This window comes from Raphanus sativus, chromosome 2 (genome assembly GCF_000801105.2).
Source record: "Raphanus sativus cultivar WK10039 chromosome 2, ASM80110v3, whole genome shotgun sequence".
Lineage (NCBI taxonomy): Eukaryota > Viridiplantae > Streptophyta > Magnoliopsida > Brassicales > Brassicaceae > Raphanus > Raphanus sativus.
The window spans coordinates 20,060,199-20,076,009 of record NC_079512.1 but is presented as its reverse complement, the minus strand read 5'-3'; the positions used below and the strand labels follow the sequence as shown (position 1 = coordinate 20,076,009).

Sequence of the window (15,811 nt, the reverse complement as noted above, 5' to 3'; positions counted from 1 at the left end):
GTATTTTCCGAGGGACATGGTTCGTCAGTATTTCCAATTTTTAAAAATAATTATATTTTGCATTTTTAAATATTTTTTATTATAGAATTAAATTTTGCAATTTATATAATTTAATTAAAATAAATCTGAAATTGAAAACTAATAATATTATGATTTAAATTCATACAAACCGAAATATTAAAAAAACATTCAGAAAGTTTTAAAATTCAGAAAAAACTAAGAACTCGAAGCAAATAACGGTTTAGCTTCTCCATTATCTCGGCGTTGGTCTTCTTTGGGATGCCAACTCAGCAAGGATAGTGGCATTCTCAGCTTGGATAGTGGCATTCTCAGCTTGGATAGTGGCGTTCTGCTCCTCCAATGCCACAATCCGTTCACCTTTGTCATGTAGCTCCTCGAGAATCATGGGATCGGCATACGGAACCTGCGAAGAAGATGCCGGATACGAAGAAGCACGGCGGGCCAATCCAACTAAAAAGCCTCCTTTCCTTTTAGGAACAGCCTACAAAATATTTTAAGTTAGTAAACTACATTATAAATGAATATATTGATAAAAAAATTACCTTTTCAACCATCTCATTTATTTGCAATCGGACAAGTTGGTTGAAGCTCCCACTGAATCGCCGTCATCAGAGAGAGGCTGAGATTGAGATGCTATTTCAGTTTCCACCAAATCAACGACATCTTTGATCAAGAGGTCCTGAATTTGACCCGTCGTCTTGTTAGTGTGAGCCACCTTAATGAGTTGGAGTCGATCAACGGGATTACCGTCATTTGCTTCGATCTAAAAAACCGCCATTATTAGCCAAGGAATATAAAAAATATTTATATAAATAAACATAAAGATAAATAATAAAAAAACTTACAAGTTCATCTTCCTTAGTAGACATAGAGCAAGCCCCGAGGTTGTGCACATACATACCTTTCCCGCCACGATCGCTCTTCCGGTTCTTAGAGTTCCTAGAAGACGTCTCTGCAGTTTCGTCCTTCTGCCAATGAACTATCAACTGCTCGAACACCCTCCCGTTGATGTTCCGTGGCCTCTTGTTCTTCTGCCAAACTTTCTTCCACGCGTTCACCTGCTTTGTATAAGAGTCCATGGCCTTAGCTTTGAATCTAATACGGACTGTTTCCGTGTGATCGGGGTGCCAGTTGAACTCTTGCTACAAAACACACATAATTTAATAAGTAGATATATTAAAAAAATGTAAATAATTTTAAAAATGAAGAGTTAGTACCGCAAATTGACGAAACCACAACTCTTGGTCGTCTTGAGGGATCTCACTCCACTTCGTATATCCAATTTGGAGCATGGAATACATCATCTGGTTGATGCTCCTGCTAATGCCATTACTCGACTTGGTGAACCTTTAAAAAATACAAGTTAGCAAGTTAATTAATGGAAAAAAACATAATGCTACAAAAAAAAAAATACTAACCAAGTGCTATGTCCTCGTCGTGGGGTGGGATGGAGAACCGGGAGATGCTCTCGACCCGGTTGTTGAACCAATAGTTCAACTGGCATGACCCCCGGATTCTGTTGAGCAGGAGCGGGGGTGGAGCGGGAATATATGCGGGAAACGAGTTTTGTTCGTGAGACGATCCCGATGCACGGGAAGAGCTCACCGAACTACGTCGACGGGCTGCGGGGCGGGGTGATTCCTCGGACCTAAAAAATTAATACATCAAATTAATTAAATGATTTTTACATAAAAAATGATTTATATATTATATATATAAAATATAAAAATATAATTTTTTTATAAATATTGAAAAAGGTTGTTAAATATTTTTAAAAATCGTAAAATGTTTTTAAAATCAAAAATGTTTTTAAAAATCAAAAAACGTTTTTAAAATCAAAAAAACGTTTCTAAAAATCATAAAAAAAATTAAAAACGTTTTAAATAATACATAGTTTAAACTGTAAACTTGAAAAACGTTTTTAAAAATCAAAAAACGTTTTAAAAATAGTAAAACGTTTTGAATTTTAACAAAACACCAAATAATTCCAGAAAAAAAATTAAAAAAACAATTCAAACAACAATCCTAACTTATATATCCTAAACAATCCATTCAATCCTAAAACATTCAATCAAACAACCTCAAATCGGAGATCTAACATCCAAAACCCTAAAAAATTGAAATAAACAAAGGTTAGGATGATTCTTACATGATTTCGGGTTTGGGGAAGAGATATGAGCGTGGGTAGAGGAATCGCCGGGATGGGAGCTCGAAAACCGCCGGAATCGCCTTGAAAGAGAGAGAAACGGCGGAGAGGATAGAGAGAGAGCGGAAATAACGAAGAAGGAAGAAGAAGGGTAATTATATTGATGATTCGACGGACACGGGTTCGTCAGTATTCCGTCGGAATCATTAATATAAACCAATTGGCGGTGCGAAATATTGCGCGAAAATTTTCACGCGGTTTGGTTTTCCCGGGTGAACAAAAATTCCGACGGACACGGGTTCGTCAGTATATTCCGACGGAATACTGACGAACTTTACCGAGGGAATTCCGACGACATAGTGTTTAGGGGTTGATTACAAGTTTCTAAATGTAAATCCTAATCTTTGATAATATATATAGTATTTGCATAAATATTTAACAATAAAAATGTTTTTATAACACAATTTTACACAATAACATTTTTTGAAGTAAGATTAGATGAATATGATTGTATAAGTATATGAGTGTTAAGATGAGATGTTATAAAAACATTGATATGCATAAACACTTATTTTATGAGTTGTTATATTTGAATGGTTGCGATCTAATACTATACTAAGCACTTATTATGTGTTATTTTCGTAGTTTTGGCATCAAAATTTATAGATTTTTATGTTTGAAATTGTTTTGAAAAACATGTCCTCGGTATTCCGTCGGTATATTCCGACGAATTACCGACGAACTAGACCAGTTCGTCGGTATGTCGTCGGAATATACCGACGAATTACCGAGGAAGTATACAAACATCAATGAAACCCTATGTCGTCGGAATTCCGTCGGCATATACCGACGGATTACCGACGAACTGGCCTTGTTCGTCGGTAATCCGTCGGTATATGCCGATGGAATTCCGACGGACCGAAAAAAAAAAAAAAAAAAAAAAACCTAATCCGAATCTTCTGAATCTTCATCAAACTCCCCAACCTCAGCTTCTGGCTCCGAATGTACAACAGCATCAAGTCCAAACTCAGTAAAATTCTCAACGAATTCAACATCTGCCAAATCTTCAACTGCCTGGGCGTTGCTGGTAGACTCTGGTTGCAATGGTTCATCATCATCAGAACTTCCATTCAATCGTCCTCTTGGGTTGATTTGCGTTACTGTGACCCATGGATCGTCTTTGTACGTCACCCGAGGGTAACTGATGTAGCACACCTATACATATCAATTTTACAAGTATTAGTAGAATATATAACATTAATTAATGATATTGGTAAAAAATTATGAATATATTGACATACCTGATCAGCTTGCGAACCAAGAATGAAGGGATCATAATATTGAAGTTTTCGCCGCGAATGAACCGATATAACACCAAACGCATCAATCTTCACTCCTCTATCTGGGGTGGTGTCATACCAATCACAATAGAATACTACACAACGCAATCCAACCATTCCAGGAAATTGGATTTCTAATATTTCTTTTATGTTGCCGTAGTAGACATCGTCACCGGAAGAAGATGAAACACCAGCATCATATGTTGTCTTAGAATGACCTTTCTTTGTGAATGCATATCCTCGCGTACAGAATTTTGGATATGATTTGACCACATAGTTTGGTCCCTGCACAAATTCGCGTATCCAATCATCGAACACAAAACCTCTGGCCAAACCATCATTCACCTATAAATTAAAAACATATATGAGTGAAAAGTTAATTTGTTTATATTAAAATTAAACTACTCATTTGTTTATATGACTCACATAACTACGAAGCCACGCAGCAAATCCATTATCTCTAAGTTGTTGAAGCTCATGTTCTGTTGCATGCCTGTGAGTCATACGCAACTCCGCCATATATACACTATATACAAAAATATTATATCAATATGAAATAAATTTATTGAATATTAAAAAAAAACAATGTAAATGAATAAATATTTTTACCTCTCATATTGTAGAACATCTTCACAGTTGGTGAGCAAATATGTTTGCAAATGAGCGTGCTCAGTGTCCGTAAGTCTCCGCTTCGTGAATGTTCCACTAAGTCGTCCTATTTCCTTGAACATGCTTGGGACAGTAACATGATATGTTGCTCTCTCTCCTCTGTCATTGTGCCGAGAAGGTCTTCGATGTTTTGTATGCACTTCTGGTGGAAAATAATTTTCAGCAAAGATTGCAGTTTCTTCATTGATCACCTGTGCCACTATAGATCCTTCCACCCGGCTTAAATTTTTGACCATCTTCTTCAGATGATGCATATAACGCTCAAAAATATACATCCATCTGTATTGCACAGGACCACCAAGTTCCAATTCTCTTGCGAGATGAATAACAAGATGTTCCATAACATCAAAGAATGATGAAGGAAATATCTTCTCGAGGTTGCACATGCTGACTGGTGCGTTTGTCTTCAAATTATTAATAACCTCTTCAGTCACTACTCTGCTGCATAAATCGCGGAAGAAAACACTTATCCCTACATAGATAAAAGACATAATTTTCATAAGTATTAGTTTATATAAGCATAATTGTTAAATATAAAAATAAATTAAATTGTAAAAATATAAGATACCTGCAATTTCTTCATGAACATTACGTGGCAATAATGCTAAAAAAGCAAACGGAAGGAGGCGCTGCATAATTACATGACAATCATGACTCTTCAAGCCAGTAAACTTTCCTTCGCTTCTATCAACGCAATTCCCCAAATTTGATGCATATCCGTCAGGAAATTTCACTTTATCTGTAATCCAATCAAAGAACTCTTCTTTTCTAGCACCATCCAGACGATAAATGGGAAAAGGGGCCGTACCATTCTCATCCACATAAAGTTCAGGACGATCACAAATATCGACTAAATCCAACCTTGACTTCAAGTTATCCTTCGTTTTACCTTGGATGTTAAAGACTGTGTTCATCAGATTGTCGAAGAAGTTCTTCTCAATATGCATGACATCTAAATTATGCCGCAATAGATGACTTTCCCAATATGGCAGATCCCAGAAAATACTCTTTTTGTGCCAGTTATGTAGCTCTCCAACCGCACTGACTCGAATGTTTTCATGTCCACCTACATCTGGCGTCCTTTCTGCATCAAAATACCTAAACTGCTTCAACAAATCTTCCCCACTAACTTCCACAGGTGGACCATCAAACACCTGCTTGTTCTTCGTAAATGCATTCCTACTCATGCGGTATGGATGATCAGGTGGTAGAAATCGCCTGTGACAGTCAAACCAACACGTTTTCCTTCCGTTCTTTAGTTGGAAAGCAGTTGTGTCATCTTGACAATATGGACATGATAGTCTCCCATGTGTTGTCCATCCAGATAACATACCATATGCTGGAAAGTCACTTATTGTCCACATAAGTACTGCCCGCATATGAAAGTTTTCTTTGCACGAAACATCGTATGTCTCAAAACCATACGCCCATAGTTGTTGCAACTCATATATCAGTGGTTGAAGAAACACATCTAGTGATCTTTTAGGATGCTCTGGCCCGGGGACGAGAATTGAGAGGAACAAAAACTCTCGTCGCATGCACAAGCTCGGCGGTAGGTTGTACGGTGTCACAATAACTGGCCAAAGAGAATACTGTCTTCCATGCTTTCTAAATGGGCTGAAACCATCAGTAGATAATCCAAGATAAACATTTCTTCTCTCTTCTGCAAATTCTTGATATATTGACTGGAAATGTTTCCAAGCCTTCGCATCTGAAGGATGTCTAATCTCACCATTTGTGGAATGCTCTGCATGCCATCTCATTGCTTTTGCTGTGCGCTCACACTGATACAACCTCTTCAATCTTTCCGTCAATGGCAAATACCACATTCTTTTGAACGGGATCAGAACTCTTCCCCTCGTCTCCTGGAAACGAGGTTTCCCACAAAATTTGCATTCATTCCGTGTCTCATCCGCTCTCCAGTAGATCATGCAGTTGTCAATACATACATCTATCACTTCGTACGGTAGTTGAAGACCGGCAACCAGTTTCTGAACTTCGTAGTATGAACCCGGTGCAACATTATCCTCAGGTAGAATGCCTTTGACAAAATCAGTAATCGCATCCATACATTCTTCAGCCAAATTATAGTATGTCTTAATACCCATTAATCTAGTTGCAGATGATAAGGCTGAATGACCATCTCTACAATTTTGATACAAAGGTTGTTTTCCTGCATCCAACATGTCAAAAAATCTCCTAGATTCGGGATTTGGTTCTTCCCCTCTATAATGATCATGTACCATCTGCTCAGTACCTACACCATAATCTATATCCGTCCTAGATTCTTCTAACCTAATATCCGGCTGAAATTCACTAATAGGCTGAGGTTCGCTAGTACTACCATATTCATAACCAGTTTCCCCATGAAGATACCAAACTTTATAATTACGTGAAAACCCTTTCATATACAAATGAGTCCAAACATTAAATTCTTCTATAACTTTATTATTATTGCAACTAGAGCAGGGACATCTTAACATACCATTTTTTGCATCTGGTTGTTGTTGAACAAGCCTCATGAATTCTTTAATCCCTTGAACGTATTCTTCCGTAAGCAATTTGGTGTTGGGATCCAAATGAGGTTTATCCATCCATGAACGATAATAACCTCCTGAAGACATGATTTTTACGGAATTGTTATGATCAAAGAGAATGAAGAGAGAATGAGGAGTGAAGAGTTGAAATGAGGAGGGGTTGAATTTATAGAAAATTGGTTACGGCTTTCCGACGACTTTCTGACGGAATTCCGACGGACATAAAGTAGTGCGTCGGAATTCCGTCGGTATTTACAAATTTCAAACGGCTATAAAACGGTCATATGGATTTGTCGGCAACGGTCACATAGTCCGTCAGAAATTCGTCAGTATTTTCTGACGGAATACCGACGACCGCAACGGTTATATTTGTTGATCGAAATATCATCGGATAGTCGTCGGTATATACCGACGAACAACAGTTCGTCCGAATTCCGTCGGTATATTCCGACGGAATACCGACGACCGCAACGGATATATTTGTTGATCGGAATATCGTCGGATAGTCGTCGGTATATACCGACGAACCCTGGTTCGTCAGAATTCCGTCGGAATATACCGACGAAATTCCGACGACCTCATATTTTTGGCTTTCGTCGGAAATTGGTCGGAAAATCGTCAAATTTGTCCGACGACATTTTGGTCCGTCGGAACCTCCGTCGGAATTCAGCGTGTTTTCTTGTAGTGAGTATACCAAAAAATTTCATCTCTTCACAAATTTAGCGAATCCTAATATGCGTCATGCATGTAGTCTGCTTTAGCTTCTGCACAAAGATCAACATGGCAGATAACGATGAGGATATTTTATCACTACGTACGTAATAAAGAAGAAAAACATCAAGTTCTGTTGTTTGCAAAACTTTGGTGTTGAGTGTCGTCGACGTGGTGACCAAATAAGGAGGATTACCAAATTCTCCGGGAGGATCAGATATACATTATTCTCGAAGGAGAGAATTTACTTGTCATACAATTTTTTTTTCAAGATATACTGTAATGAATATCACTAATGAATGAAGATTTTTATAAGAAAATGTTATTCTATTTCCTATTCTCTTGTTATTCAAAAAAAAAAAAATTAAGCTGCACTAAATCGGAAATACCAAACTTGACGCTTATAATTTTTAGTTGTTAAATATATCGTGGAAAAATGTTGATGATGAATAGTTTTTTTGGTCAAAATGTTAAGATGAAGATGAATAGTTTGTAATAGAATTGATATTGAGTGGTATTGCTTTGGTTTATAGATTATGGGTCTGACTGGTGTAACCGCAGCGGTTGCGGTTGCGGCTGCGGGAGTTTGCGGGTACAGATGGTTGCGGTTTTAAGTGTTTTCTAGAGATTTGTACGACTGGTACAGCTGTTAGAAATTGTTGCGTTTGCGGGACTCTTATGACTGGTAAACTATCAAACGCAACATCTGTTAAATAATAATTTAACAATATTTACATTTTATGTAATTATAAAAAATATTAAAAATCATAATAATATGATAAATTTTATATTATATTTATAAAATCATATTATTCAATTTTAAAAATTTATAGAAAATATTTTAATTTTGAATTTTTATAATATAAATTGAAATATAATATGAATACATTTTACAATTTCTATTATTTCAATTGAAATTTTTTATCGGATATTTTTAGTATTATTTTTATTTATTCTGTTTTTAAAGAAAAAAATTACCCTCCCGCAACCGCCCGCAACCGCAAACGCTAGCTGGAACCAGCTTTTGATTTTAAGAGGTTCGGAGCGGTTTGAAGCGATTTGTAGCGTTTTCTATGATTGTTTCGAAACATCAACAACCGCTACCACCCGCAAAAGCTGCGTTTGCGGGTGGTAGCGGGAAAACCAGTCAGCCCCATATAGGTAGAGACAAAACGCATACATGTCTCGCTTTACGCCTTTCCCTTCTCTTCATGTGTGGCGACACGCTCTATATCTCTTCTACGCCCTAAAAGCTCTCTTGATCATGCAACTTTATTTATTACTTTTATATTCTATAATTTGTTTTGGTTACCACGCTAATATTATAAATATTCAGAAAGGGATCAACATCGACACCTTTTTGTTTAATTAATGTTAATTGTTTTTATTCTGATGAACGACGCTACGTATATGAAGCATCTTCTGTGTAATACCCCGATTTTCCAAAATATAAAAATAATAACAAATAATAATAAATAAAGAAATAATCCAAAAATCTCCATTTATTACTCCACGTAAATAATCTCAACTCCATAAATCCAATAAATAATATTAAATCCAAATAGTATAATAAATCTCAAAATCTCGGTAAAGCACAAAACCGGAAATCTGAAATAGAAATAAAGAAAACGCCCGAAAGCACCAATCCGATATCAATCACTCATGTCTGCCAGGCTCACCTGAAAGAGAAAAGAAAGAGGGATGAGCAACAGAGGAGTCACTCAGTGAGGTATGGGATGCTAACCCGCAAACCACAGACTCAGTACATAGCACTACGACTATGTAGGAATAGCTCTAGCATGAACAGACAAGATGCCTAGCACATCACACAAAACAAACAATACGCTGATGGTACATAGCTAGTCCACACACCCTGCGTTCTCCTCATACGGATATATGATATCATAATATGCGTCGATAGTCCAGACATCTCTGGACCCCCGCACTCCACCAATATGCGTCGATATGCAAACGTCTCTGCACCCCGCACCACACAATATACGTCGCTAGCTCAGACGTCTCTAGGCCCCCGTACTCATCCACTATGCGTCGCTAGCTCAGATGTCTCTGTGCCCCCGCACTCTATACGTCGCTAGCTCAGATTTCTCTGGGCCCCCGTACTCATATGCGTCGCTAGCCCAAATCACTCTGGGCCCCCGCACTCACCACATAGTCCTTACTATATAACTACACATATACTTATATATAACAGTCTTTAACATCAATCATTTCACACAATCGTTGAATCCTCTATTATCCTATTTCCAATTTAACAATCAAAATAATAATAAGCAACTAAGACTTTCAAACAGACTCGATTCACAAAGACGGATCATGTTTCGAAACTAGACTTTCAATAATAATAGTACTAAACTAGCTCAGGATTTAACGGAAAAGCCCTCACCTTAGCAACTGACTGGAACGAACAACGGAAATGATCAACTGAGGTCAACTGCAACACGAGAGTCAACGACTTAGGCGCAGAGTCTCAGGAATAAAGTTTCCTGAAATAGAAACTTTCCTAAAATAGAAACTTTCCTAAAATAGAAACTTCCTTAAAATAGAAACTTCCTAAAAATAGATTCCTATAACTAGAAATATGAAAGCGGCATACTTACTAGAAAAACCCACCGGAAGCTCGCCCAGAAATCCCACCGGAAGCTCGCACAAAAATCCCGCCGGAAGCTTGCCGAAAATCTCACCGGAAAAATTGACTAGTGACTGGTCGTTGAATAATTTAACAACAACTTGTCACGCGCAAAGAAATACTTTGACTTGATGAGAATAAAGAGAAGAAGAGGAGTCTATTATATAGGAGAAGGGAAGTGAGGTATGAAGCTCAAACTTCCAATGTGGGACAAAAATAAAAATAGAGAATTAGACTTAATTTTTAATAAAGGCCACAAAGCCCAAAAGATAAAAATTAGGGTCGTTACATTCTGCACATCCATAGACAGAGAAAAAGAGAGACAAAAGGACCCCAACATGCACACAACAAGATACGAGCTTTCGGTTGCTTTCCACTTTCGTGATTCTTCTGTTGGGTAAGCTGTTGTTTCTATTGTTTTTTTTTCCTTTTCTCTAACTAGTGAATTCGTTTTATTTTTTGATTACATAAAAAGTCCAAAATTATCATTTGTTTGTGTTTTGTTTTCAATGAAAATCTTATTTCGACTGTCTGTTTCAACTTTTTAACTAAAAACAGTGTTTACAGTTTTCAGATATTTCGATTGTCTTGTTAAAAAAAAATGATTGTATATATGTTTTTGTTAATAATTGTTTTACTACGAATGAAGATATGAATAATATATTTGTATTCCGATATATCTATATAATTTATAGTTTTATTTACGATTTTATTATATATCTAGCAACATTCGTGTCTAACATGAAAATCCTTGAACAAACAAATAAATAAATCATGTATAACATGTTTTCTAGAAACACTACCAAACGAATAAATCATCTTAAATTGTATCTAACAGCATTTTGGTGATTGTTGTGTTAGATTGTTTGAGAATAAATTCCATAAACATTGAACTATATCGGTTCAGAACCAAATGTGGCTGTTACATCATGATGCTATACGAAGGGGACTTTTAAATAATGTATATCGAGTGTATATTCCACGTATCTATCTTATTAAAACAGAAACATTCTGTTGGACCTAACATTTATTTTGTAAGTTTTTAAATTAAATACACCTTTATACTTTATAGTTAAACCTACATTAAATCACTAATATTCTTTTCTTTATACTACTATCCATGTTTCCAAACAATATACTTATTTCTTTATACTACTATCAATGTTTCCAAACAATATATTTTTATACTACTATCAATGTTTCCAAACAATACAATAATTAATCTTAGTTATTTTATATATATCATTTTCTCTTTAAAATTTTGTAGAAACGTTATAATTTCATAAATTGCAAAATAATGAACTTTAAAATTTGGATTATAAGATTACAAATTATGAAACTATTACAATTTAAATCCAATTAGATTACATATCGGTCATCCATCAGTTCAATCGGTTAGTCTCGGGTTTTAGTGATTTTTTTTTAATATGTATATTTTAAAAACCTAAATTGAATTGTCAGATCTCCGGATTAACCGGTATAATCACAATCGGGTTGAATTTAAAAACACTGATTTAAATGCAAAAATATTTTAAATACACACTCTTTAAAAATTACCAAAATATTTGTTAAATTATTAGTGAAATTTTTCATCGTAAAATATTCCGCGCTTCCAAAGCGCGGGTCAAAATCTAGTATATAACAAAAGAAAAACAATTCAAATAGATAAATAGGAATCCAAAAGATCGAATAAACCTCTTGTGCTATTATTTCAAACGTTTTAGGTCTTTTCATTTATGTCATCTTATATCCTAAATCTTTCTTGTTCTTCTAATTAATTTCATCCATGATGTGTATCACACACTTGCACAAGAGCTTAGATCGAGTAAGTACCTCTAAAGGTGATTACAAAACAAGGCTAGTTTTGGAAATTAACCGAAATATCAGCTCTTAATCTTATGTAGGTCGTATTTTCAGAAACCCCAAATTATACAGACTGAATCAATTAATAACCGATGGCCTGAAGAAAAAACAATTCGGTGTTCTCATAATTAGTTATATATGGATAAACTTTATGGTAAATGTAATTGGTCCATCCAATTAAATTTGGTCCTTTAAAGAAGAAGAAAGGCGATCCCTTTGCTTCCACCTTAAGCGATGTTTTGCCCACAATGAGTGTCTCTCGCTATCTTCCTTTAACTTAATTGGAAATGTTTGTTCTTTTTGGATGTTTTGCCTTTGTGTTTTCTCTTTTTAGTAATTTTTAAAAGATTAATTTTGATGTTTTGTTTCAAGATACCCTTTTTCAAAAAACACCCGAAGTCGTTTGAGTAACATTTTAAAAAATTAAACAGATTTAGGAAGGTTACAGAAAGACTTGTTGAACGATATTTTTTCTAATTCTTAATCATTTTATTCAAAAAAGTGTTGATTTATATTATCTTCTTCTTGATACATAACCAAAACTAAAAATACAAGAAATATTAGACCAAAATGAAAGTAACTCACACAAATTATATAGCTTGTGACTGTAAAGCCTCTTCTTTGATTAACTTCAGTTTAAGCAAGAAAATAGAGAATGAGGAAGTTTAGCCGACGACCGAACATTGTATACAATGAACAGAAAATATGGATCAATGCCAATGGCAGGTTAAAATATCTGAATAGTTTAGATATTTAAATACACTTTAAAAGAAAAAAATAGATTATTTGATAAATCATTATTTTGTTACAAATAGGGATTATACGTTGCGGGGCAATATTACGAAGATATGATGCGATCACACACCATTAAAGAAAACTCTTACACATACTCTAATCTATGTAAATAGAACAATACATGTACGTACGTAGGGATACGCACTTGGTATCCTCTTTTTGTGAGTTGTGACTAAAATTGCACTTGATATCTTTTTGAAAACAATTTATCGTTTTGTGGATAGGACCATAATGATCTCATCATCTTCATTACCATCAACATCAAATATACCGATACACATATATATACGCACGTAGACATGCAACCACGTACACTTGAGAACAAAATTATTCAGTCTTCGTGTCCCCATGCCACGTCTCTGTCTATCGGACCGTATCCTACTTCTACCCACCAACTTGTGTGTTTGCGAAAGAAATTTCAAACGATATATACATATTTTGTATGGAACAAAATTTCTACAAAATATGGTTGGTTTTATATACACCCATATTCTTTTAGAAAAGCCTGTACGTATATTAAACCAAATGACATGTAATATAATTAAACTTTGATGCTCGTGGAATTATAAAACTTTTTTTTAACCGGTGGTAGTGGTCTAGTGGCGCTTGAGGGATTTAAAAGATTCAATAAGGTAAACCCGGGTTCAAACCTCACTGGCCACACGGATATGAGCTATTGCTTTCGACTCATTTGAATGCCCAGGAGAAGGTATATCTGTGGGCTGTACCTCCACCCGAGGGTTACGCTTGTGTCATCATTGACCCGGGTTTAACTTTTTTTTCAGTCAAAAAAAATTATAAAATTTTAAGAGACTGTCTAACAAAGTCTTAAGATTTCGATTATATGTTTAAAATGTAACAACTTTAACTACTTTCAAAATTACTTTCGAAGTTCCAAAAGCATTGATGATAATTGACAAAACTAAATATTAAAAAGCTTATGTGAATCATTTTTGTTTTGCTTACATACAACCAATTTGTATGAACCACTTTGCAGTTACATATTACTTACACGCCAATTTAAGTACATTAATTTTTAGACTGTGATGCAAACTTTTGATTGGGGTTTATAAAACAAGAAAACACCCAAAAACCTCAAAATATCATTAATCTATGCATGGTATTAATTTATAAAATTACCATCATTTATAGTTTATTGATATATCACCTCCTAATATTGTAATTAAAAGTGATATGTCTGAAGGAAACAAAACAATGAATAATGCGATAAGTTATAATTAATCACTCTGCATGTTTTGTAGTGTTTGAATTTAATTTTTATTATTTCATATATCATTTCAAATGTTAATATTATTGGCTATAATAGTATAGATGCATAAAAACATATTGAGTTTGGTCTGGTTATTATGATTTTCTTACAGAACAAACTCTTCAGTGTGAAAAAAAAAACTGAATCTGATTCATCATCTCTTTCAATCATTCTGGAAAGTATCAAGGAGCTTAGCTAATGAGACCCTATAAGATTTTATTTACTTATATCGTTGTTTTATTTTCCTTTTCTGATGCCAAGTGATATCTTAGATATATAAACTAATTAACCAGCAAGTGAACTTTTTAATTTTTTGTTAAACTTAATCAGCAAGTGAACTGCTTAATCGTCAGGTTGGAATTGATAGGATTAATAGGTACTTGTAAATTTCTCAATAAATATGAACAAATTGATGTATAAATAAATATGTTTTATTTAACCATGATACTATTCTAAATTTCAAGATGATGTTTATCCTTTTTAGTGATTTCGGTTAGTTATCGATCTATTTATTTTATTTTTTGAAATCTCCCACTAATATAAATTTTATTATATAAAACTTGGTTTTTTAAAGTTATTAATTAACATGATCGCCGCACATGACAAATATATATTTAAGATTATGACATGTGTGAATCTATCTCATAATTAAAAGTATATATACTAAGATAGCAACAAAAACAATTATTAATTTTATTAATAAACTTAATAATTATTTAAACTTTATAAAATTAATAGTTTATTAAATTTAATAAACTTAAGGAAAAAGGTTTAACAAATTTATATTAAATTTTGTTAAATTTATTAAATTTTGTTAAATTTATTAAAATTTTGTTAAATTTATTAAATTTATGAAAAATTATTAAACTTATTAAACTTTATAAATTTATTAAATTATTAAGTTTATTAAGTTTAGGATTAAGTTTATGAAGTTTAATAAATTATTCATTTTATTAAGTTTGATAATTGTTAAGTATATTAATAAAATCAATTAAGTTTAATAATTTTATTAAGTTAAAAAAATATTTTGTTTATTAGGTTTAGTAAGTTAAATGAATTATTAATTTTATTAAGTTTAATAATTATATTATTAAGTTTATTAATAAAATCAATTAAATTTATTAAATTTATTAAATTTCATAAACTACGGATTAACCCATTAACTTAGATTCAAATCAATTAAATTTGATTGTAGTGTTGTGAAAATATTATCATTTAATTCATACATGTGAGTAGTTATTGACATATTTTCATATATTAGATGGTTTTCATCGTATTAATGTAAATTTCGTGTAGTTAGAAAACCTTTTTCATAAAATAAATCCGAGTGGTAAAAAGGTAACTTCTTTTGTAATGGGATCCAGCTTTCTTTGCATATTTTGGGAACATTCTCATCGTTTCAGCTCTAAAAAGGAAGATGAAAATTGTGACTTCCACAATGTGCCACGTTATTGGTTCAACAGGGCATCGATGCCATACGTCAACATTTTTCTTCGTTTTTAGATAAATATACACAACTTTTATAGTTGTTTTTTTTTTTTTTGATCGAACAGAAATGCATTAATAGAAACTGAAAAACAGAGAGGTTCACACACAGAGAGTTAAGGGAGTTGCAGAGAGTACAAAGCTGCTTTTGCAAGGGCATCAGCAGAAACATTTTCTAAACGAGGGATAAAATTAAACGAGATAGAGGAGAAGGATCCAGCCATAACACTGATGTCATGGAGAACACCCTTCAAGACGACATCCTGAGCTTGAGAATTCAAGAGCAAGATGAGGGCCTTTGAGTCAGAGTAAACCATCAGGCTTCTA

At 34.0% G+C, this 15,811-nt stretch overlaps 1 protein-coding gene across 1 annotated transcript; it reads right to left on the bottom strand.

Annotated features, from left to right (window-relative positions):
• Positions 1-690: 690 nt before the first annotated feature.
• On the bottom strand, positions 691-1,525 carry LOC130508610 (uncharacterized). The gene is made up of 4 exons (XM_057004195.1): positions 1,440-1,525; positions 1,239-1,368; positions 867-1,163; positions 691-777 (listed from the first exon to the last, which is right to left on the bottom strand). Exons 1-4 carry the CDS (start codon positions 1,523-1,525, stop codon positions 691-693), a joined length of 600 nt encoding a protein of 199 aa, XP_056860175.1.
• Between the last annotated feature and the right edge of the window lie 14,286 nt (positions 1,526-15,811).